This window comes from Coregonus clupeaformis, chromosome 19, assembly GCF_020615455.1.
Source record: "Coregonus clupeaformis isolate EN_2021a chromosome 19, ASM2061545v1, whole genome shotgun sequence".
NCBI classification, from domain to species: Eukaryota; Metazoa; Chordata; class Actinopteri; order Salmoniformes; family Salmonidae; genus Coregonus; species Coregonus clupeaformis.
Genome location: NC_059210.1, coordinates 10,010,065 through 10,032,711, shown reverse-complemented (window position 1 = coordinate 10,032,711; position 22,647 = coordinate 10,010,065). Strand labels below are relative to the sequence as shown.

At 40.3% G+C, this 22,647-nt stretch overlaps 2 protein-coding genes across 2 annotated transcripts; both read right to left on the bottom strand.

Annotated features, from left to right (window-relative positions):
• Positions 1-7,211: 7,211 nt before the first annotated feature.
• LOC121531280 (bisphosphoglycerate mutase) lies at positions 7,212-10,363 on the bottom strand. The gene is made up of 3 exons (XM_041836520.2): positions 10,058-10,363; positions 8,734-9,366; positions 7,212-7,971 (listed from the first exon to the last, which is right to left on the bottom strand). Exons 2-3 carry the CDS (start codon positions 9,332-9,334, stop codon positions 7,796-7,798), a joined length of 777 nt encoding a protein of 258 aa, XP_041692454.1. The 5' UTR covers positions 9,335-9,366; positions 10,058-10,363; the 3' UTR covers positions 7,212-7,795.
• A 216-nt stretch (positions 10,364-10,579) lies between these two features.
• On the bottom strand, positions 10,580-20,326 carry LOC121531629 (troponin I, slow skeletal muscle-like). Its single transcript, XM_041836952.2, has 8 exons — positions 20,212-20,326; positions 19,238-19,269; positions 15,984-15,987; positions 14,441-14,488; positions 13,180-13,311; positions 11,734-11,823; positions 11,178-11,348; positions 10,580-11,039 (listed from the first exon to the last, which is right to left on the bottom strand). The coding sequence occupies exons 2-8, from the start codon at positions 19,246-19,248 to the stop codon at positions 10,956-10,958; spliced, it is 540 nt and encodes a 179-aa protein (XP_041692886.1). The 5' UTR covers positions 19,249-19,269; positions 20,212-20,326; the 3' UTR covers positions 10,580-10,955.
• Between the last annotated feature and the right edge of the window lie 2,321 nt (positions 20,327-22,647).

The window sequence follows — 22,647 nt, the reverse complement described above, 5'->3', positions numbered from 1 at the left end:
CCGGCCTGTCCCTGCTCCACGCACCAAGCCGACGGTGTGCGTCGCCAGCCCTGTCCGGCCTGTCCCTGCTCCACGCACCAAGCCTACGGTGTGCGTCGTCAGCCTGGTCCAGCCCGTTCCTGCCACTCGCACCAAGCCAGGGGTGCGAGTCGTCAGCCTGGTTCAGCCCGTTCCTGCCACTCGCACCAAGCCAGGGGGTGCGAGTCGTCAGCCTGGTTCAGCCCGTTCCTGCTACTCGCACCAAGCCCGGGTGCGAGTCGTCAGCCTGGTAAGACCGGTCAGCTGCTCCACAACGGAGCGTAAGCAATCCGCTCCGTCAATGTCCAGTCCAGATCCAGCCAGCGGGGTCAGACCGGACCAGGGGCGCTACGGGGAATTATGGAAGGGTGGTGGTCAAGCCCGGAGCCGGAGCCGCCTCCGAGGAGGAATGCCCACCCAGCCCTCCCCTGTTTGGGGGTTTTGTTAAGGCGCGGTCGCAGTCCGCGCCTTTAGAGGGTACTGTCACACCCTGGCTCTGGGACTCTATATGTTGAGCCAGGGTGTGTTCATTCTATGTGTTCATTTTCTATGTTGGGTATTCCTAAGTTGTTCTATGTCTATGTTGGCCAGAGTGGCTCCCAATCAGAGGCAACGAGTGTCAGCTGTTGTGGGTTGTCTCTGATTGGGAGCCATATTTAAACTGTATGTTTTCCCTTGGGTGTTGTGGGTTTTTGTTCCGTGTCGGTATTGTTAACCGTGGACTTCACGAGTCGTGTTTTGTTTGATACTTTAATTAAATAAAGTCATGTTTGTTTCACACGCTGCGCCTTGGTCTACTTCGCTTCAAGACGATCGTGACAGTTTGTATGCATGTGTCTATGTTTGTGTTGCATCACAGTCCCCGCTGTTCCATAAGGTGTATTTTTATCTGTTAAATCTAATTTTACTGCTGGTTTAAACACTAAGACAATATTCCTATAAGTATAAGGACACAAAAACACAGACCTAGACAGGTCCTTCTACAGGTGACCTAGACAGGTCCATCTGCAGGTGTATTAGAAAGAGAGCCTTGTGCTCTTTTCTACAATGAGATTCACAAATCCCATTCTGTGTAGAGGAGGAGAGAGAGGTGGCGGGGAGAGGAGAGAATGAGAGCTAACTGCAGCCGGAACAAATTCCTGATCACCCAGGAGACAAGCTCATTGTTCATCAGCAGACGATGGCTCACACACACACACACACACACACACACACACACACACACACACACACACACACACACACACACACACACACACAACAAAGTGGCTCTGTCTTTGGATACCATCTAAGGAATAGGAGCCTGACTTGGCATGTACTCTAAGACACACAGCTTTTCCACTGCAGGATGTCAGCATGACAAACAGAATGTTAAGTCAAATTATAAACTGGGTGGTTCGAGCCCTGAATGCTGATTGGCTGACAGCCGTGGTATATCAGACCGTATACCAGGGGTATGACAGTGCATTCGGAAAGTATTCAGACCTCTTCCCATTTTCCACATTTTGTTACGTTACAACCTTATTCTAAAATGTATTAAATAAAAAAAATTCCTCATCAATCTACACACAATACACCATAATGACAAAGCGAAAACAGGTTTTTAGACCCTTTGCTATGAGACTCGAAATTGAGCTCAGGTGCATCCTGTTTCCATTGATCATCCTTGAGATGTTTCTACAACTTGATTAGAGTCGCCTGTGGTAAATTCACCATCCCTACGGTGAAGCATGGTGGTGGCAACATCATCCTGTGGGGATGTTTTTCAGCGGCAGGTACTGGGAGACTAGTCAGGATATAGAGAAAGATGAACGGAGCTCCAGAGTGCTCAGGACCTCAGACTGGGGCGAAGGTTCACCTTCCAGCAGGTGGCCCAGCCAGAGGCCGGACTTGAACCCGAATGAACATCTCTGGAGAGACCTGAAAATAGCTGTGCAGCGACGCTTCCCATCCAACCTGACAGAGCTTGAGAGGATCTGCAGAGAAGAATGGAAGAAACTCCCCAAGTACAGGTGTGCCAAGCTTGTAGCATCATACCCAAGAAGACTTGAGGCTGTAATCGCTGCCAATGGTGCTTCAACAAAGTACTGAGTACTTATGTAAATTTTATATTTCAGCTTTATATTTTTAATAAATTGGCAAACATTTCTAAAAACCTGTTTTTGCTTTATCATTATGGGGTATTGTGTGTAGATTGATGAGGAAAATTTTAGAATAAGGCTGTAACGTAACAAAATGTGGAAAAGTCAAGGGGTCTGAATACTTTCCGAATGCACTGTAATTACATTGGCAATCAGTCTATAATAGCAATAAGGCTCCTCGAGGGTTTGGTATATTGTCAATATACCACGGCTAAGGGTTGTGTATAGGCACTCCGCGTTGCGTTGTGCCGAAGAACAGCCCTTAGCCGTGGTATATTGGCCATCTACCACACACCCTCGGGCCTTATTGCTTAATTATAGTATCCTGGGCCTGGGTAGAGTGCCCGCAAACACACACATACACAGACACACACTCACACCGGCTGGCAAAATATCTGTAAGCTATGCTACTTTCAGCTTACTGGCACAGACCTTTATCAAAAAAATCCATTGGTTTCAGCTTACTCTTACTTCACGATAGAGGAATGCTCCATTCCAAGAAAATACTTCAAACCAGTTGAGTCTGTCTGTGGCTGCTTTCATATCGTCAGACTGGCTTCATGCTCGTCATCACGTCTGGAATAAGAGTTCTAACTAACCAAGCTTTAAAAACAAAGAGTCTGATTCACAAAGGTGCCCGAGGCCTGTGATTTAGTTTAGACCATGGGTCTGTTACAAGGCTGAGAGAGCCGAAGGCTTTCCTCCCTTCAAATGGAACGCGGAACGCAGCTAGAATCTTTGGTAAATGGATGTTGTAAAAGAGGTAACTTTGTACTTTATATATTTTTATTCAGATTGAATAATGGACTCAAATTAATCTTGAGAATCTAGAGCAGGGATCATGAACTAGATTCAGCGCAGGCCGATTTTTTTCTTGAGCAGATGGTCAGAACATAAATACAAATAATTTGTAGACTGCAAATTGACTGCAAGAGGCCCCAAACAGATATAATATTTGACTAAAACATAATAATTTCAATCCTTGCTTACATTTGTACACGATCACATACACAGGGTACAAATATAATCACCAGTTGGGGAACTCTGCCCTAGAGAATACGAAAATACGCTTTCTTCATTGTTTCTTAACTTGCTACCAAAAACTGTCCTCCCCAATTTATATAATTTCCCTTGCAATATGTCATCATTGATTATAACTTTGTAATAACAGTCAGTAACTCAGTCAATATAATATGATTTTTAGCTACAACAAAAGCTTTCATAAAAATGTGTCTTGATATCGGCCGCTTTTCCATAGAGGTTTGTCAGGTCACCCTGTATTACCCGAGTGTGATTCGTTATGGGCTCCATCATTTGGTAATAAAAAAGTATAGAGTTTAAATTGTCATGCAAATTGATACTATATGCATATGATATGCAGCATATACATCAAATAGGCTAGTTTTTCATATATATATATATATTTGTCATTATTATACTTTAGTTAGGATCACCACTTTATTTTAAGAATGTGAAATGTCAGAATAATAGCATAGAGAATGATTTATTTCAGCTTTTATTTATTTCATCACATTTTCCTTCCTCATGATGCCATCTATTTTGTGAAGTGCACCTGTCCCTCCCGCAGCAAGGCACCCCCACAGCATGATGCTGCCACCCCCGTGCTTCACGGTTGGGATGGTGTTCTTCGGCTTGCAAGCAACCCCTTTTTTCCTCCAAACATAACGATGGTCATTATGGCCAAACAGTTCTATTTTTGTTTCATCAGACCAGAGGACATTGCTCCAAAAAGTACGATCTTTGTCCCCATGTGCAGTTGCAAACCGTAGTCTGGCTTTTTTATGGCGGTTTTGGAGCAGTGGCTTCTTCCTTGCTGAGCGGCCTTTTCTTTTGATTTTCCCATGATGTTATGCAAACAGGCACTGAGTTTGAAGGTAGTCCTTGAAATACATCCACAGGTACACCTACAATTGACTCAAATGATGTAAATTAGCCTATCAGAAGCTCCTAAAGCCATGACATCATTTTCTGGAATTTTCCAAGCTGTTTAAAGGCACAGTCAACTTAGTGTATGTAAACTTCTGACCCACTGGAATTGTGATACAGTGAATTATAAGTGAAATAATCTGTCTGTAAACAATTGTTGGAAAAATTACTTGTGTCATGCACAAAGTAGATGTCCTAACCGACTTGCCAAAACTATAGTTTGTTAACAAGAAATGTGTGGAGTGGTTGAAAAACGAGTTTTAATGACTCCAACCTAAGTGTATGTAATCTTCCGACTTCAACTGTACGTCTACACCCCGTCCCAAAGCGCTATAATCTAAACAGACCTTGGTTCAAATACCATTTGAAATCTTGCTTTAGCCTTTCTGGAGTGCAAGGTGGGTGGGTTTTGCACTTTTGGGACTTTTCTATTGGTTCCATTGCAACAGGCAAGCCTAATCAAGCTACAGTGTTTACAGTGTTTACACCCAGAGTGATGGTCTCTGGCATAGTCCCTTCATCTCCTTCATGGCACATAACTAAAACAGTGTAGAAATGCATGGCAGCTCCCGCCTGTATCCGTCCGTGGTTACCCTGACAATGAGATTCATTTGTCTGGGCTATGCTCATTGCAGCTCCCTTGACTGTATCATGATTCATTAGGAAAAACTGTAGCTCCTCCAACTGGAAGGACACAGACATTTTCTTCAAGGAACATTTTCATCATAATACACTAACCTACCCTACTGTACACTTAAGTTCCACAAGAAAATACATATTCTGACATTACTGTACACTACCCTACTCTACATTACCATACTTTCACATCCTTGAAACATCTTTGGCATTATTACCACAGAAAAAAAGCAATCTGAGACAACAGTTATATCATTACTGAGTGGGACATTTTTTTAGTTCCCTTTTTATTCAATTTCCACCGTCAAAAGTCAAGTTTTCAAACTGAGTCCAATACTTCCTATCATCACCATCATATTATCAACATTTAGGATGACTGTGGGTATAACGCATTACATTACAACAATTTTGCAGGACATGACTACAGTATTCTAGTATCGATATATTTACACGTTTACGGTTTCAGGGCTTAACTAATGATATTAGTCAGCATTTCCTTAATGACCAAAGATGGTGGTTATTATGACACAGATGGAGAGAGCACAAAAAACATATTCGACAGACTCAGACGAACAATAAAAAAAAAATGAGGCACACCACAAACACATACATACATCTTTCCTGTGTAAAAAATAGCAAGCTTGTAACATACAGTGCAACACTCATGTAAGGAGTGAATCATTTTCCCTACATTAACAGTGCATAAAAATTATGTTACAATCACTACAAGTGGTTGTTGTTTGGTTATCAATTCACAATCATTTTGTTACCATCAACCTCTGAAATGTAATATATTAAGTTCCACAAGAAAATAAATATTATGATTTAAAAGTGGAGAAGGGGATTTGTCTAAACAAGTGCATCAGTCAATCATTTTTCATTTGAAAAACAAGTCACTACTGGTGGATATATTAACAGTAGTATCCCCACAAGGTGCAATCTAAAACATCTTTAGTAGCAATGTATTCAATTGCAAATGCAGTGGATGTTCACACAGTGTAGATCATAACCTAAACTATAACTTCAACTGTGTTAAGAATAGTCTTAAGGTAACACTTGGACTCAAATGTTTTTGTTTATCGTCACAAAATGAAATAAAATAATCACTAAACGTTACAATGACAAGTAGGGGTAGAGAGGAAAGGTATGATTGGGGATATATACCTTTGAACAGTAAAAATGGAAATAAGAGAAGCTTTTATGCTAAATAATACCGCAAATCATTAATCAGACTTTATTACAGCATGTCAATTTAGGTATTTTATGAATAAGCGCAACAGTTATTTCAAATGAACGTCTCTCAAACTAGCATGTAGCCTATAAGAAGACATCACAGGAGGTTGGTGGCACCTTAATTGGGGAGGATGGGCTCGTGGTAATGGCTGGAGTGGAATAGGTGGAATGGTATCAAATACATTAAACAAATGGTTTCTATGGTTTCTATGGTTTCTATGGTTTCCATGTGTTTGATGCCATTCCATCCGCATCGTTCCAGCCAGTATTATGAGCCGTCCTCCCCTCAGCAGCCTCCACTGGAAGACATGCTCTTATCAAGTTTGACCTATCTGTTTCAACAACACATTTACAGTATTTCTGTACTAAGAAAAAGCTTCACACAATCACCGCCCTGTCTTGGAAAGAATAGCCAGGCTGGTCTCACTGAGGTAATACTTGTTATGAAGTGCCTTTAAATAGTTTTTTGATAAATAAAATAGCTTGTACTAGTTAGTGCTGGCTCATTCTCTCCTGCTCGATTCTGTCATAATTCAACTGTAAAAACAAGCTTAATTGGCATTGCAAAAGTCATACAGAAATTACAAATATTGGCAATGAAGGCACGTGCGACAGATCTTTCAAAAAATAGTTTTGTTGGGGACACGTGGTTACACATCTTAGTATGTATTCAATTCCAAAGAACCTCAATACAAGGGTCAGCCTATTATCTTGTTAATTAGAACTTTTACCAGATCTATGCTTGTTAATAATAACTTTGAGAGAGTTATATTGGCAAACATTAGAAGTGAAACTCCTGTAAGCACAGCACTAAGAAGGAAGACAATTCAGTTTCTGTATGAACTATCTTCTTTTGTTTCCACGTTGCACCAAATAGGGTCCAGTCCATACCATCATTTTACTGTAAGACTTCAAATCAAGAATCCAGTTTTGAGTGCATCTGATTAAAATGTTTTATATTAGGCAACTATAAATGCTGGCCTGGGGATCTTCATAGTAGGCAAGTATTATAGCCAATTGACTACCATAGATTGACTACTGTAGATTCTAGAATCCCATAATGTAGAATGACTAGAATCCAGTTGCCTAGATTCTACAATCCAGAATGACTAGAATCCAGTTGGCTAGATTCTACAATAATAATAATAATAATAATATGCCATTTAGCAGACGCTTTTATCCAAAGCGACTTACAGTCATGCGTGCATACATTTTTTTTTTTTTGTGTATGGGTGGTCCCGGGGATCGAACCCACTACCTTGGCGTTACAAGCGCCGTGCTCTACCAGCTGAGCTACAGAGGACCACAAATAAATAATCCAGAATGACTAGAATCGAGTTGACTAAATTCTACAATCCAGAATCCGGTTGACTAGATTCTACAATCCAGAATGACAACAATCGAGTTGACTAAATTCTACAATCCAGAATCTAGAATCCAGTTGACTAGATTCTACAATCCAGAATCTAGAATGACTAGAATCCAGAATTACTAGAATCCAGTTGACTAGATTCTAGAATTCAGAATCTAGAATGACTAGAATCCAGTTGACTAGATTCTAGAATTCAGAATCTAGAATGACTAGAATCCAGTTGACTAGATTCTACAATCCAGAACCTAGAATGACTAGAATCCAGTTGACTAGATTCTAAAATCCTGAATCTAAAATGACTAGAATCCAGTTGACTAGATTCTACAATCCAGAATTTAGAATGACTAGAATCCAGTTGACTATATTTTACAATCCAGAAAAACTAGCATCCAGTTGACTAGATTCTACAATTCAGAATCTAGAATGACTAGAATCCGGTTGACTATATTCAGGTCGTTTGTTTAACCTTACCCTGGTCCTCCACCTTCCTGATGGCTGCCTGGATGGCTTCCTGGTCTCCCAGGAGCTGCATGGGTTTGGTGGGCCGGAAGTTCTCATCCAGCTCAATCAGAATGGGTGTCCCAGTCGGTAACGTCACGTTGACGATATCAGCATCTGATATACCTGTTGATATAATAGAGATAATATTGAATGTTGTAGTGTTCTGCTTCTGTGAACCACAGTAAACAAACAACCATACTATTACACTATCACCATAAACATAATAGAACCGTTAGTACAGCTTTATCCCATGCTGTTATGTAAAGCGCCAGCAACATTTCTGATTTCTGTACATGGGCTGTCTGAAGTAAGCTTATCAAAGCGCTCAATTACCAATTAAAACCAAATCAAAATACACAGATAAGGGAATAACTTTATTATGTATACCAGACTAGTGCATGTCTATATGTAGATCATCTTTACACAGTCGCTAAGTTTCTTCCAGCTGCATAACATCGATAATTTATAATATCCCTATTACATAACGGCCTATAAAGTAACTGGGCGGCCAGCTACGACAAAACGACGTCTCTATAAGCCTGTGGAGAAGATAAAAGGTCAATATGGATTTCATGGCAGTAGCCTGATGTAACATAAACCTAGTGGCCTTTTTGTACAAGTTCAACCGTGTGCCATTTCTGGAAGTAATATTCAGTATATTGCTCTCATCCAAATGGGAGTGAATGATAGTTACGAGCTAGGTCTAAAGCATGGAGGGCCTAGCAAACTCCCATACAAGGGCCTTTGTGGATTCAAACATTCAAATGCAAGTGAAAGTGGCCATGCAGCTCATACTAAAATCTGCATGAACAAAAGAGAACAATAGCAATGCAGCAAAAGTCACACGCACACACACACACACCAGTGAGCAGCCACCAGGCATACCTTCCAGGTGTTTCAGCAGGGCCCTGCAGCTATTCCCATGCCCAGAGATGAGCACCGATTTCCCCTGTTTGATCTCCGGCACAATGGTGCCATCCCAGTACGGCTGGAGCCTCTCTAAGACATCCTTCAGGCTCTCTGACTTCGGAAGATCCTCTTTAGACACGTCACAGGTAGAATACCGCCGGTCGTTGTAGATCTCCAGGAAGTAAGGGTGTGATTCGTCGATAGGGGGCGGCGTGAGGTCATAGCTCCTCCTCCACTGTTTCACCAGCTCCTCGCCGTGGTTTAGGGCCATCTGAGCTCTATTCAGCCCGATCAGGGCACCGTAATGGCGCTCGTTGAGTCTCCACGACCTGACCACGGGGACCCACTCCTGCCCCATGGCTTCCAACAACAGCCAGGCTGTGTGGATGGATCGGCTGAGCAGGGAGGTGAATACTACATCCAGGTGGTAGCCTGCTTCCCTCAGGAGGTGACCACACGCCAGGGCCTCCTTGACCCCGTCCTCGCTCAGCCTCTGGTCCACCCAGCTGCAGAAGCGGTTCTCTTTGGTCCAGGCCCCTTCTCCATGCCTCATCACAAAGACTTTGTACTTTGACATCCGGAAGGACTGTCTGGCAGCAGGACCCTGTACTGTACACAAACAAAGGGTTTACAGTAACTAGATGAGGGTGGTGCTGGCCTGGTGCAGTCACATACAGTATTGTACTTTACTGTACTGTGGCCAGACACTTAACACAGAAGTGAAACAAACATCATTCAACAAATCTCTTGAATAAGCTACTTGATGAGTTTCATCACCTAAATATCCAGCAATAGTCCAGTGGTGCTGTCTATGATTAGCTACATGTAGTCAGTCTACACAACTTCCCTTGCTATAGGCTATTTTACTGTTACTATGTAACTCTGCTGTTACTAAGCTTGATGACAGAAGCAGTAGCCATGTCATTTATTCTGTGGCTGAGAGGGTTAGGAATCGGTCTAGTGGGTCAGTAAAGGTCAGGCATTTCGAGTGGCTAAAAGGCTACATGCCAACACAACACAACGGGTTATGTTCAACCCCAAATTAAACAGGGCAATTCAGAAACTAAACATGGAAATGTGTCTATTACACATTCCCTAATTAATACCTTTTACATAGTATCAACAGTGAAACGGTAAAAAGCAGCAGCTGGGTCGCCTTTCGCACTTGTCATGTCATTGGTAGGCTGCAAGTGGGCATGCGTTTACGCGCGAGACTGCAAGACAGCAAGCTACAAAATGCGCTACAAAACATCAAAGTAACGAAAAATGCATCATAATAATAGCATGGATACTATCTTACCCTGCGAGTTACAAGACCGTCCCAATTGTCGTGAAGTCGTGACTGTTGACAGAAATGTGGATCACCATCGAGAGCGTTTACAGAATTGAAAGCTTGTGGTCGAATCGAAACGGCAAAGCTCACGTTAGGGCGGGATTTTGAGTCATGTGTGCTGCCCATATATAGACGGATGAACGAAAAGGGCTCTCTGGAACCGTCATCACGGGGGAAGAAGGCGTGGCATGACAGATTCTAGCTACATTGTAACAGTCACTGAACGTGGCTAGACAGTAAAGTATCTGCTATGTCAATGTTTTGCTTGGAAAAAACTACAGTATGAACTATGATTGATCCGAACACGCACGCATGAATGTACAAACGCATACACACACACACACACGCACACGCAAACACACACACGCAAACACACACACACACGCACACGCACACGCACACGCAAACACGCAAACACACACACACACACACACACACACACAGTGTGGAATAAACTGTGTGCAGCTGACTGTTGACCATACAAGTGACAATGATAACACAAGTGCTTTATTGTCAGTAACAAAATCATATTTGGATAACTTCTAACATCCAACATTTTATTTATACATACCATAATATGTGGAAAATAATGTATTATTTTTATGTAATATGTTATGGAATGTTAAATATGTTATGGAAACATTCCATAACATATTACATACACATAATACATCATTTTCCATTGAGTGACTATAATTATCATATGATATAAATGGGATTTGCATACACACACAAAACAAATAACAATGCAAGAGACTCCGTAGCTACATTAAAACTATGCAAACTACCTTTGTTCCTTGACTGTCATAATGTAAGTTAAACACTGAGAAGTCATATGATTTCATCATTCTACCCATGACTATTATTAGGAAGCAGCAAACATCTTCTTTCTACCCTCCATGCCAGACATGGCGTCCACATTCTTACGCCAGTCAGTCACTTCCTCTTTCTGTGGGGGATGACAACACAGTGAAACCAGTTCAGAAGTACTGCACACCCAGTTATATTGCAAGTGCACATTACAAAAAATGAGCAAAGAAAGAAAGTATTGGGACAGGCTGTACTGTGCAGTGAATGTCTCCCTTACCTTCTCCTCCTCCTTCTTGACAGTCTTGAGGTTGGCCTTGAAGTCGACCGACTCTTTGATCTTGGCTCCCAGCAGAGCCCCCATCATGGCTTCAGCTGATACTCTCACCCTCTTCAGCTGAGGTCGCTTCTTGCCCTTCAGCTCAATGATCTTCATGGTCAGATTTTCAATCTATATCGCCCACATAGCAAGGTGTCAAAAAATAAAAGTCTCGATTTCTAAATAAAAGTCCCACATACAAACACAAATATTCACTCTGCGATTAAAATGTCACTCTGTGAAAAGAGTCACTGACACAAAGCCACAAGAGGGTAGAACATATTTCAAACTTTGCTGTCTGTACATTGATTTGATTGAAATGTTATTGTAAAAAATAAATGCATATGTTGCGTTTATGGTAACACATTATTTTACAATATCGACCTGAACAAAGGTTTATTATATACTATTATTCTTAATAAAATATCCCATACTTGGATAGAGTGTGCATTTAAAGATCATACTGTGAAATTAACTGTTTGTAATATTTGAATTTGAGAATCTGCGGATCGGGTACCTCTGCGTCACTTTTGGAAACTTTCATCGCGATGTCGTACCGCTCTTCATCAACAACATCAATTTTCTGGTGCAGTTCTTTACAAAGATTCTGTGAAGAGAAAGCAGATTCATATCTGAATATACCGTACTCATACCCATAGTATCTGAATATTTCAGAATATACAGAATGTACTTAACTCAGACTAATGTACCTGAATATACCTAAATATACTAATAAACTCATATTCATAGTACTTTTCCTGAATATAACTAACTATACTGTATTCATACTCATAGCAACCTACATATTTGGTAATTCTGATCACTCTGTTGACGCAGAGAATTTTACTGAGCCACATGATTTACATAAATTCACTGAAAATGTGCAGTTCTCCTTCTCTCTTGCTCGCTCAAACGCTAAAGCACCAGACCAAATAAATGTCCTACTACTGTAGGTCCTATCAAAACTAATTTCCTGTTCGAAATTATTACTTTTTTTGAGAATAATCAAAACTTGCTGCTGCAGGATTCTTTTACTCCTGCGATGAAACTGGTCAAATTAAGATCCGACACCTTTACCTAAATATACCTGAACATACCTAAATATACTCATACTCATAGTACTGTACCTGAATATACATTAATATACTCATAGTACTGTACCTGAATATACATGAATATACTCATAGTACTGTACCTGAATATACATGACTATACTCATAGTACTGTACCTGAATATACATGAATATACTCATAGTACTGTACCTGAATATACATGACTATACTCATAGTACTGTACCTGAATATACATGACTATACTCATAGTACTGTACCTGATTATACATGACTATACTCATAGTACTGTACCTGAATATACATGAATATACTCATAGTACTGTACCTGAATATACATGACTATACTCATAGTACTGTACCTGAATATACATGACTATACTCATAGTACTGTACCTGAATATACATGAATATACTCATAGTACTGTACCTGAATATACATGACTATACTCATAGTACTGTACCTGAATATACATGACTATACTCATAGTACTGTACCTGAATATACATGAATATACTCATAGTACTGTACCTGAATATACATGAATATACTCATAGTACTGTACCTGAATATACATGACTATACTCATAGTACTGTACCTGAATATACATGACTATACTCATAGTACTGTACCTGAATATACATGAATATACTCATAGTACTGTACCTGAATATACATGAATATACTCATAGTACTGTACCTGAATATAAATGACTATACTCATAGTACTGTACCTGAATATACATGAATATACTCACAGTACTGTACCTGAATATACATGAATATACTCACAGTACTGTACCTGAATATACATGAATATACTCATAGTACTGTACCTGAATATACATGAATATACTCATAGTCATGTATCTAACTAATATTAATAGTACCTGCAGGTCCTGCACAGACAGCCCAGATATCTTGAGTGCTGGGACTCGTTCACTCAGTGTGGTTTCTCTGTCAATCACCTTCTGCTCCTTTTCAGACACCAACATAGCCATGGCCTTCTTCACCAGTTTGGTCTGGGATACAACACCATATAATTACATGTAGAACACCCTTATACTATTATGTTTAGCAGTGTAATAGTAGTGTAACTGCTATTATGTTTTATATACACTACAGGTCAAAGGTTTTAGAACACCAAGGGTTTTTCTTTATTTTTACTATTTTCTACATAATTCAGAGGAGACTGTGTGAATCAGGCCATCATGGTCGAATTGCTGCAAAGAAACCACTACTTAAGGACACCAATAATAAGAAGAGACTTGCTTGGGCCAAGAAACACGAGCAATGGACATTTGACAGGTGGAAATGTGTCCTTTGGTCTGGAGTCCAAATTGGAGATTTTTGGTTCCAACCGCCGTGTCTTTGTGAGATGCAGTGTGGGTGAACGATTTTATCTCCACATGTGTATTTCCCACTGTAAAGCATGGAGGAGGAGGTGTTATGGTGTGGGGGTGCTTTGCTGGTGACACTGTCTGTCATTTATTTAGAATTCAAGGCACACTTAACCAGCATGGCTACCACAGCATTCTGCAGCAATACGCCATCCCATCTGGTTTGGGCTTAGTGGGCCTATCATTTGTTTTTCAACACGACAATGACCCAACACACCTCCAGGCTGTGTAAGGGCTATTTTACCAAGAAGGAGAGTGATGGAGTACTGCATCAGATGACCTGGCCTCCACAATCCCCCAACCTCAACCAAATTGAGATGGTTTGGGATGAGTCGGACCGCAGAGTGAAGGAAAAGCAGTCAGCAAGTGCTCAGCAGATGTGGGAACTCCTTCAAGAATGTTGGAAAAGCATTCCAGGTAAAGCTGGTTGAGAGAATGCCAAGAGTGTGCAAAGCTGTCATCAAGGCAAAGGGTGGCTATTAGAAGAATCTCAAATATAAAATATATTTAGATTTGTTTAACACTTTTTTGGTTACTACATGATTCCATATGTGTTATTTCATAGTTTTGATGTCTTCATTATTATTCTACAATGTAGAAAATAGTAAAAATAAAGTAGGTGTTCTAAAACTTTTGACCAGTAGTGTATCTATGTATGCGTTATCCACAAATCACAACTCACACACATTATGGAGAAGTGTTGTTTAGTTGTGACTGTGCCAATAACAGTGAAGTAAGACACAAAAGCTACCTTCAAGAAGAGTCTGCGAGATGCAGAGATCTTTGACTTTGGTTTTGGCTGAAATGAGGACAGAGAAGATATCTTAAGCTCATTGCTAAACACAGAGTAAACGATAATATACATGATCAATATTTTCATGTTAAATTATTAATTGGCTTTTATGGACAGTACACTTGAAATGTTTGTATTTGTACTGTTGCTGCCTCAAATTAGCTGATGTAACAATGGCTTTATAAAATACATTTGATTGATTTGATCAAAAGTCCAGAAATCCAGAACATAAAATATCCTGAATTTCACGCTATGTTGCAACTGCTCCTTCTAGGCATAAATTATTGTGATTGACATGACAGACCGGTATCCCTTCTTTCTTTTATTTCCAAAACACTTGAGCCTGCTGTATCTGAACAACTCTCTCGTTACCTCTCTCTGAACGATCCTCTTGACCCTAACCAGTCAGGCTTCAAGGCGGCTCACTCAACTGAGAACGCTCTCCTTTGTGTCACAGAGGCTCTCCGCACTGCCAAAGCTGACTCTCTCTCCTCGTTACTCCTGTTCTCCTCCTCCTAGATCTATCCACTGCCTTTGACACCGTGAACCATCAGATCCTCCTCTCCACCCTCTCAGGGTTGGGCGTCTCAGGTTCTACACACTCCTGGATTGCATCCTACCTGGCATGTCACTCCTACCAGGTGACGTGGAGAGGATATGCGTCTGCACCATGTTACTGGTGTCCCCCAGGGCTCAGTTATAGGCCCTCTCCTCTTTTCTCTTAACATCAAGTCGTATCCTCACGTGGTCTCTCCTATCATTGCTATGTGGATGACACTCAACTACCTTTCTCCTTCCCCCCTTCTGACAGACATCTCAGCTTGGATGTCTGCCCACCACCTCAAGCTCAACCATAGACAAAACAGAGCTGCTCTTCCTCCCCGGGAAGGCCTGCCCGCTCCAATACCTCTCCATCACGGTTGACAACTCCACGGTGTCCCCCTCCCAGAGTGTAAAGAACCTTGGCGTGACCCTGGACAACACCCTGTCATTCTCTGCAAACGTCAAAGCAGTGACTCGCTCCTGCAGGTTCATGCTCTACAACAGTGGTGACCGACTGGTCGATCTCCAAGGCATTCCTAGTCGATCACCAAACATTTCTGTAAAAAACTCAACGATAAAGCCTTGCGTTCCTATTTTTTTATCTGTTTTGCGCTGTTGGCGGTAGGTGCACATGATTCAGCAGCCCTAGCGCTGGGAAGGCGAAGTGTTCCCATTTGGAACCATTTCATGTGTCTGAAGCTAGAAGTCCGCCTAATCGGCAGGCCCAGAGAGCAAATCAAGTGCACTTACAGGCCTACCGCTGGCCAATCAGATAGCTCAGATCATAGTGTCTGCACAGTTTTCTCACACCATAGCCTGTAAGAAGAAGCCTCAGATAAGAGTGTCTGCTAAATTACTAAAATGTAAATGTTGATAATGCCTGTCATAATGATCATAGTGTACGGGCAGTGTTCATTTCTGCACATTTGTTCTGGTTTGAATATGAAAATTCACTTACCGGCCTGGACCAACATCAGCCAATTGGAGAGAAAGAAACAAAAACCCAAAATAAGAAGATTGTCACATTTGTGTTCTTTGCATATTGTTTACTACAGGACCCATAGAAAGTCTGCACCCCCCTTGGATGTTTTTCAGATTTTATTGTGTTAAAAAGTGGGATTAAAAGGGATTTAATTGTCATTTGTTTTGTAAACGATCTACACAAAATACTCTGTAATGTCAAAGTGGAAGAAAAATTCAAACATTTTTGAAAGATTAATGAAAAATAAAACACCTTGATTAGATAAGTATTCACCCCCCTGAGTCAATGCATGTTAGAAACACCTTTGGTAGTGATTACAGCTATGAGTCTTCTTGGGTATGTCTCATAAGAGCTTTGCAAACCTGTATTGTGCAATATTTGCCCATTATTGTTTTCAGAATTCTTCAAGCTCTGTCAAGGTGTTGGGATTATGGCTAGACAGCAATTTTCAAGTCTTGCCATAGATTTTCAAGCAGATTTAAGTCAAAACTGGGCTTCTCAAGTCAATTCACTGTCTTCTTGGTAAGCAACTCCAGTGTATATTTGGCTTTCTGTTGTAGGTTATTGTCCTGCGGAAAGGTGAATTCCTCTCCCAGTGTCTGGTGTAAAGCATACTGAAGCAGATTTTCCTCTAGGATTTTGCCTGTTATCCATCCAATTTCTTTTCATCCCCAGTATTTTCCAATGTCAAGCATACCCATACCATGATGCAGCCACCACCATGCTTGAAAATAAGGAGGCAGTTATTCAGTAATGTGTTGTGTTGAATTTGCCCCAAACATAAGGCTTTGCATTTAGGCCAAAAAGTGTATTCCTTTGCCGTGTTTTTTTGCAGTATTACTTTAGTGCCTTATTGCATACATACAGTGCATTTGAAAAGTATTCAGACCCCTTCCCTTTTTCCACATTTTGTTACATTACAGCCTTATTCTAAAATTGATTAAATTATATTTTTTCCTCATCAATCTACGCACAATACCCCATAAGGATGAAGCAAAAACAGATATTTAGAAATGTTTGCAACTTAAAGACAGAAATACATTATTTACATAAGAATTCAGACCCTTTGCTATGAGACTCAAAATTGAGCTCAGGTGCATCCTGTTTCCATTGATCCACCTTGAGATGTTTCTACAACTTGAATGGAGTCCACCTGTGGTAAATTCATTTGATTGGACATGATTTGGAAAGGGTCACACCTGTCTATATAAGGTCCCACAGTTGACAGTGCATGTCAGAGCAAAAACCAAGCCATGAGGTCGAAGGAATTGTCCGTAGAGCTCCGAGACAGGATCTGGGGAAGGGTAATAAAACGTTCTGCAGCATTGAAGGTCCCTAAGAACACAGTGGCCTCCAACATTCTTAAATGGAAGAAGTTTGGAACCACCAAGACTCTTCCTAGAGCTGGCCGCCCGGCCACACTGAGCAACCGTGGAAGAAGGGCCTTGGTCAGGGAGGTGACCAAGAATCCAATTGTCACTCTGACAGAGCTCCAGAGTTCCTCGGTGGAGATGGGAGAAACTTCCAGAAGGACAACCATCTCTGCAGCACTCCACCAATCAGGCCTTTATGGTAGAGTGGCCAGACGGAAGCCACTCCTCAGTAAAAGGCACATGACAGCCCGCTTGGAGTTTGCCAAAAGGCACCTAAAGGACTCAGACCATGAGAAACAAGATTCTCTAGTCTGATGAAATCAAGATTGAACTCTTTGGCCTGAATACCAAGTGTCACGTCTGGAGGAAACCTGCCACCATCCCTATGGTGAAGCATGGTGGTGGCAGCATCATGCTGTGGGGATATTTTTCAGCGGCAGGGAGACTAGTCAGGATCGAGGGAAAGATGAACGGACCAAAGTACAGAGAGATCCTTGATGAAAACCTGCTCCAGAGCGCTCAGGACCCCAGACTGGGGTGAAGGTTCACCTTCCAGCAAGAAAACGACCCTAAGCACACAGCCAAGACAACGCAGGAGTGGCTTCGGGACAAGACTCTGAATGTCCTTGTGTGGCCCAGCCAGAGCCCGGACTTGAACCCGATCGAACATCTCTGGAGAGACCTGAAAATAGCTGTGCAACGACACTCCCCATCCAACCTGACAGAGCTTGAGAGGATCTGCAGAGAAGAATGGGAGAAACTCCCCAAATACAGGTGTGTCAAGCTTGAAGCGTCAGACCCAAGAAGAATCAAGGCTGTAATCGCTGCCAAAGGTGCTTCAACAAAGTACTTATGTAAATGTAATATTTCAGTTTTCTTTTATATATACATATTTTCAGAAATGTCTAAAAACCTGTTTTGATGAGAATTTTGTTTTTTAAATCCATTTTAGAATAAGGCTGTAACTTAACAAAATATGGAAAAAGTCAAGGGGTCTGAACACTTTCCTAATGCACTGTTTTGGAATATTTGTATTCTGTATATTTTCGATTCTTCTTTTCACTCTGTCATTTAGGTCATTATTGTGGAGTCACTACAATGTTGTTGCTCTATCCTCAGTTTTCTCCCATTACAGCCATTGAACTCTGTAGCTTTTTTAAAATGACCAATGGCCTCATGGTGACATCCCGAAGCAGTTTCATTCCTGTCCTGCAGCTCAGTTCAGAAGGACGAATGCATCTTTGATGTGTCTGGATGGTTTAATACATCATCCATAGCATAATTATTAACTTGACCATGCTTAAAGAGATACTCAATGTCTGATTTGTTATTGTTACCCATCTACCAATCACTGCCCTTCTTTATGGGGTTTTCGAAAAGCTCCCTGGTCTTTGTATTTGAATCTGTGCTTGAAATTCAATAGTTCACAGATGTTGTACTGTATGTATGGGGGACAGAGTAAGGGGTAGTCATTAAAAAATCATCTCAACCCATATTATTTCACACAGAGTAAGTCCATATAACTTATTATGTGATTTGTTAAGCCAGATTTGACTTCTGAACTAATTTAGGCTTGCCTATACTAAGGGGGTGAATACTTATGCAACAACTATATATATATATATATATATATATATATATTATTTTACTTTGTAAAAAATAATTATAATTTTCTTTTCACTTTGACATTATGGAGTATTTTGTGTAGATCAATGACAAAAAAAATACAATTAAATCTATTTCAATCCCACTTTGTAACGCAACAAAATGTGAAAAAGGTTCAAGGGGGTGTAGACTTTCCATGGGCACAGTACATGTTGACAGCAATGTAATGCAATATGAGCTGTTGGTACTCACGCTTCTGACATGGTCGCGGTTCTGTGTGTCTCCTACATATTTCACAATGTAAAAAAGTAAAACAGTTACAACAGACTGAAATATGTTTTCGAAACTACATCATCATATTACAGACATTTTATTATATTATGGACAGTTTTCAGCATGCAGAAATATAGCTAAACTATTTTAGATAAAACATACATAAAACAATACATTTTGTTCATTTTTATGATATTCCAATCTATTCTAGCAGATTATCAAATAAAAACAATCTTGTTTCTTGAGAACTACTGCAAATAACTGTGATAAAAACGTACAAGATACGACTACACTACATGACCTTGGAGTAATAAAAGAATGGTTGAAAGTCAGTACCGTTAACACACAATAAATCTGTCGGACTAGTATTTAGTCTTTATTTAATTCACTCTTTATTTAATTTAGTATTTAGAAACATATCTGACTAGTGTTTAGTATTTGGGGCATTATCAAGTAATGCTTTAATGCAGATATATAACTTCATTTAGGAAGGTCTTCTCCCAAGAGATCTCCTTTTTAGTATTGAAGATTTTAGACTGCATGAACTGTACGCACAAATAGAGATAGAGTTCAGAGATCTAATAGCTAAACTGGTTAGCTATCTTCTGTAATATCTCACAAAAAATAATATAGGTAACATACATAACGGATAACAATTCTCTGGTCGTTCGCCAATTCATAAAATGAGCATGAAATTTAGCATGAAATAAATGCAATAAAGCTCAGCAAAAATTTGCTATAGAAATTGTTGGCAAACTAAAACATGCCTCACGTAAATCACGTGTACAAACTTCAAAGCCACAGTATTTATTACTTCAACTTGACATCTCTTTGTTGGGGTGACTACTCACACTGACAGCAAGATACTGTCAAAATTGTTTTTTGAAATCTTTACCATAATCAGATTTTACACTTTCCTCCTTTGAGGCGTTACATTAATACTGGAAACTTACCTTTCAGGTGAAGAAAAACCTACTGTAATATTACTAGTTGTCTTTGTGAGGCTGGAGGGATGGGAAGTGGGTTAATATATAGATTCTGGACCTCATGTGAGTGGCTCACTAAAATAGACCATCTGTCCTCACCATTCTTATTATGTGTGACCTTCTACATGTGCCTCTGTCTGGTTGTCTGTCCATACAGTGGCCAAGGTGGAACAAAGTGGATGGAGTGACTTGGTTTGAGTTTTAGTGGTGGTACTTTATATTGTAATACATGTGATTTGAGAGTGTAATTTAAGTCTATGTAAGTGATACATTATACTTGGTGAACACAACTAAGAGCACTTCAGAGAGTTTGGTCCGTGACACATAACTAACTGTACAATGCCATGTCATTTGGAAATTAATAATGATCACGCTGAGATTTTAATTAACCGAACTGTTTATTATAAGAATTAAGAGTTCCCAAGGACATAGATGTACCTCTGTCAACCTTATTCTATTTTGCACAAATTCGCAATACATTTACATTATTTTAGTAAACCAATGGATATCCAGAGTATTTACTTCCTAAACAGAGAGACTATATTGTTCACTGTTTGACCCGATCCCTACCACAGCGATCCATAATGCCCCATAATCATTTCACAAGCAGTTGATTTACAATTGAGTTAAACGTTTATTTAATTGGTATTAATCAGCTCATAAATGTTGAAACACGTAACTCTTGATGGGGTGTATATAGATATACAAAAATACATTTGAACAGTAGACAACCAATAATATAGGAAAAGAGCGACTTAGAGGGCCGAAGCAATGTTCTCCGACCTCAAGCTAACACTGCCATCATCAGGCAGTTGAGGATAATTGTTCAACAAACAAGAAAAATAATTGGCTTGTAACTTCTGCATTAAGGCATTGAAAATAAGGAAATGCATTGGCTCACACACAATAATATTAAGCTTGTTGTACACACACGATCTATATTTCCTTCAACATTCTCATACAGTCATTTAAATCAAAATGTTTATTTCACGTACAAAAAAAGAACAAATGTATGTATTTACACTACCGGTCAAAAGTTTTAGAACACCTACTCATTCAAGGGTTTTTCTTTATTTTTTACTATTTTCTACATTGTAGAATAATAGTGAAGACAACAAACTATGAAATAACACATATGGAATCATGTAGTAACCAAAAAAGTGTTAAACAAATCAAAATATATTATATATTTGAGATTCTTCAAATAGCCACCCTTTGCCTTGATGACAGCTTTGCACACTCTTGGCATTCTCTCAACCAGCTTCATGAGGTAGTCACCTGGAATGCATTTCAATTAACAGGTGTGCCTTATTAAAAGTTAATTTGTGGAATTTATTTTATTTTTAATACGTTTGAGCAAATCAGTTGTGTTGTGACAAGGTGTGTGTGTGGGGGTGGGGGGTACAGAAGATAGCCCTATTTGGTAAAAGACCAAGTCCATACTATGGCAAGAACAGCTCAAATAAGCAGAGAGAAACAACAGTCCATCATTACTTTAAGATATGAAGGTCAGTCAATACGGACAATTTCAAGAACTTTGAAAGTTTCTTCAAGTGCAGTCACAAAAACCATCAAGTGCTATGATGGGCGGCAGGTAGCTTAGTGGTTAAGAGCGTTGTGCCAGTAACCGAAAGGTCGCTGGTTCTAATCCCCGAGCCGACTAGGTGAAAAATCTGTCGATGTGCCCTTGAGCAAGGCACTTAACCCTAATTGCTCCTGTAAGTCGCTCTGGATAAGAGCGTCTGCTAAATGACTAAAATGTAAATGTAAATGATGAAACTGGCTCTCATGACCGCCACAGAAATGGATGACCCAGAGTTACCTCTGCTGCAGAGGATAAGTTCATTAGAGTTACCAGCCTCAGAAATTGCAGCCCAAATAAATGCTTTACAGAGTTTAAGTAACATACACATCTCAACATCAACTGTTCAGAGGAGACTGTGTGAATCAGGCTTTCATGGTCAAATTGCTGCAAAGAAACCACTACTAAAGAACACCAATAATAAGAAGAGACTTGCTTGGGCCAAGAAACACAAGCAATGGACATTGGAGATTTTTGGTTCCAACCGCCGTGTCTTTGTGAGATGCAGTGTGGGTGAACGGATGATCTCCACATGTGTATTTCCCACTGTAAAGCATGGAGGAGGAGGTGTTATGGTGTGGGGGTGCTTTTTTGGTGACACTGTCTGTGATTTATTTAGAATTCAAGGCACACTTAACAAGCATGGCTCCCACAGAATTCTGCAGAGATACGCCATCCCATCTGGTTTGGGCTTAATGGGACTATCATTTGTTTTTCAACACGACAATGACCCAACACACAACCAGGCTGTGTAAGGGCTATTTTACCAAGAAGTAGAGTGATGGAGTGCTGCTCAGATGACCTGGCCTCCACAATCCCCG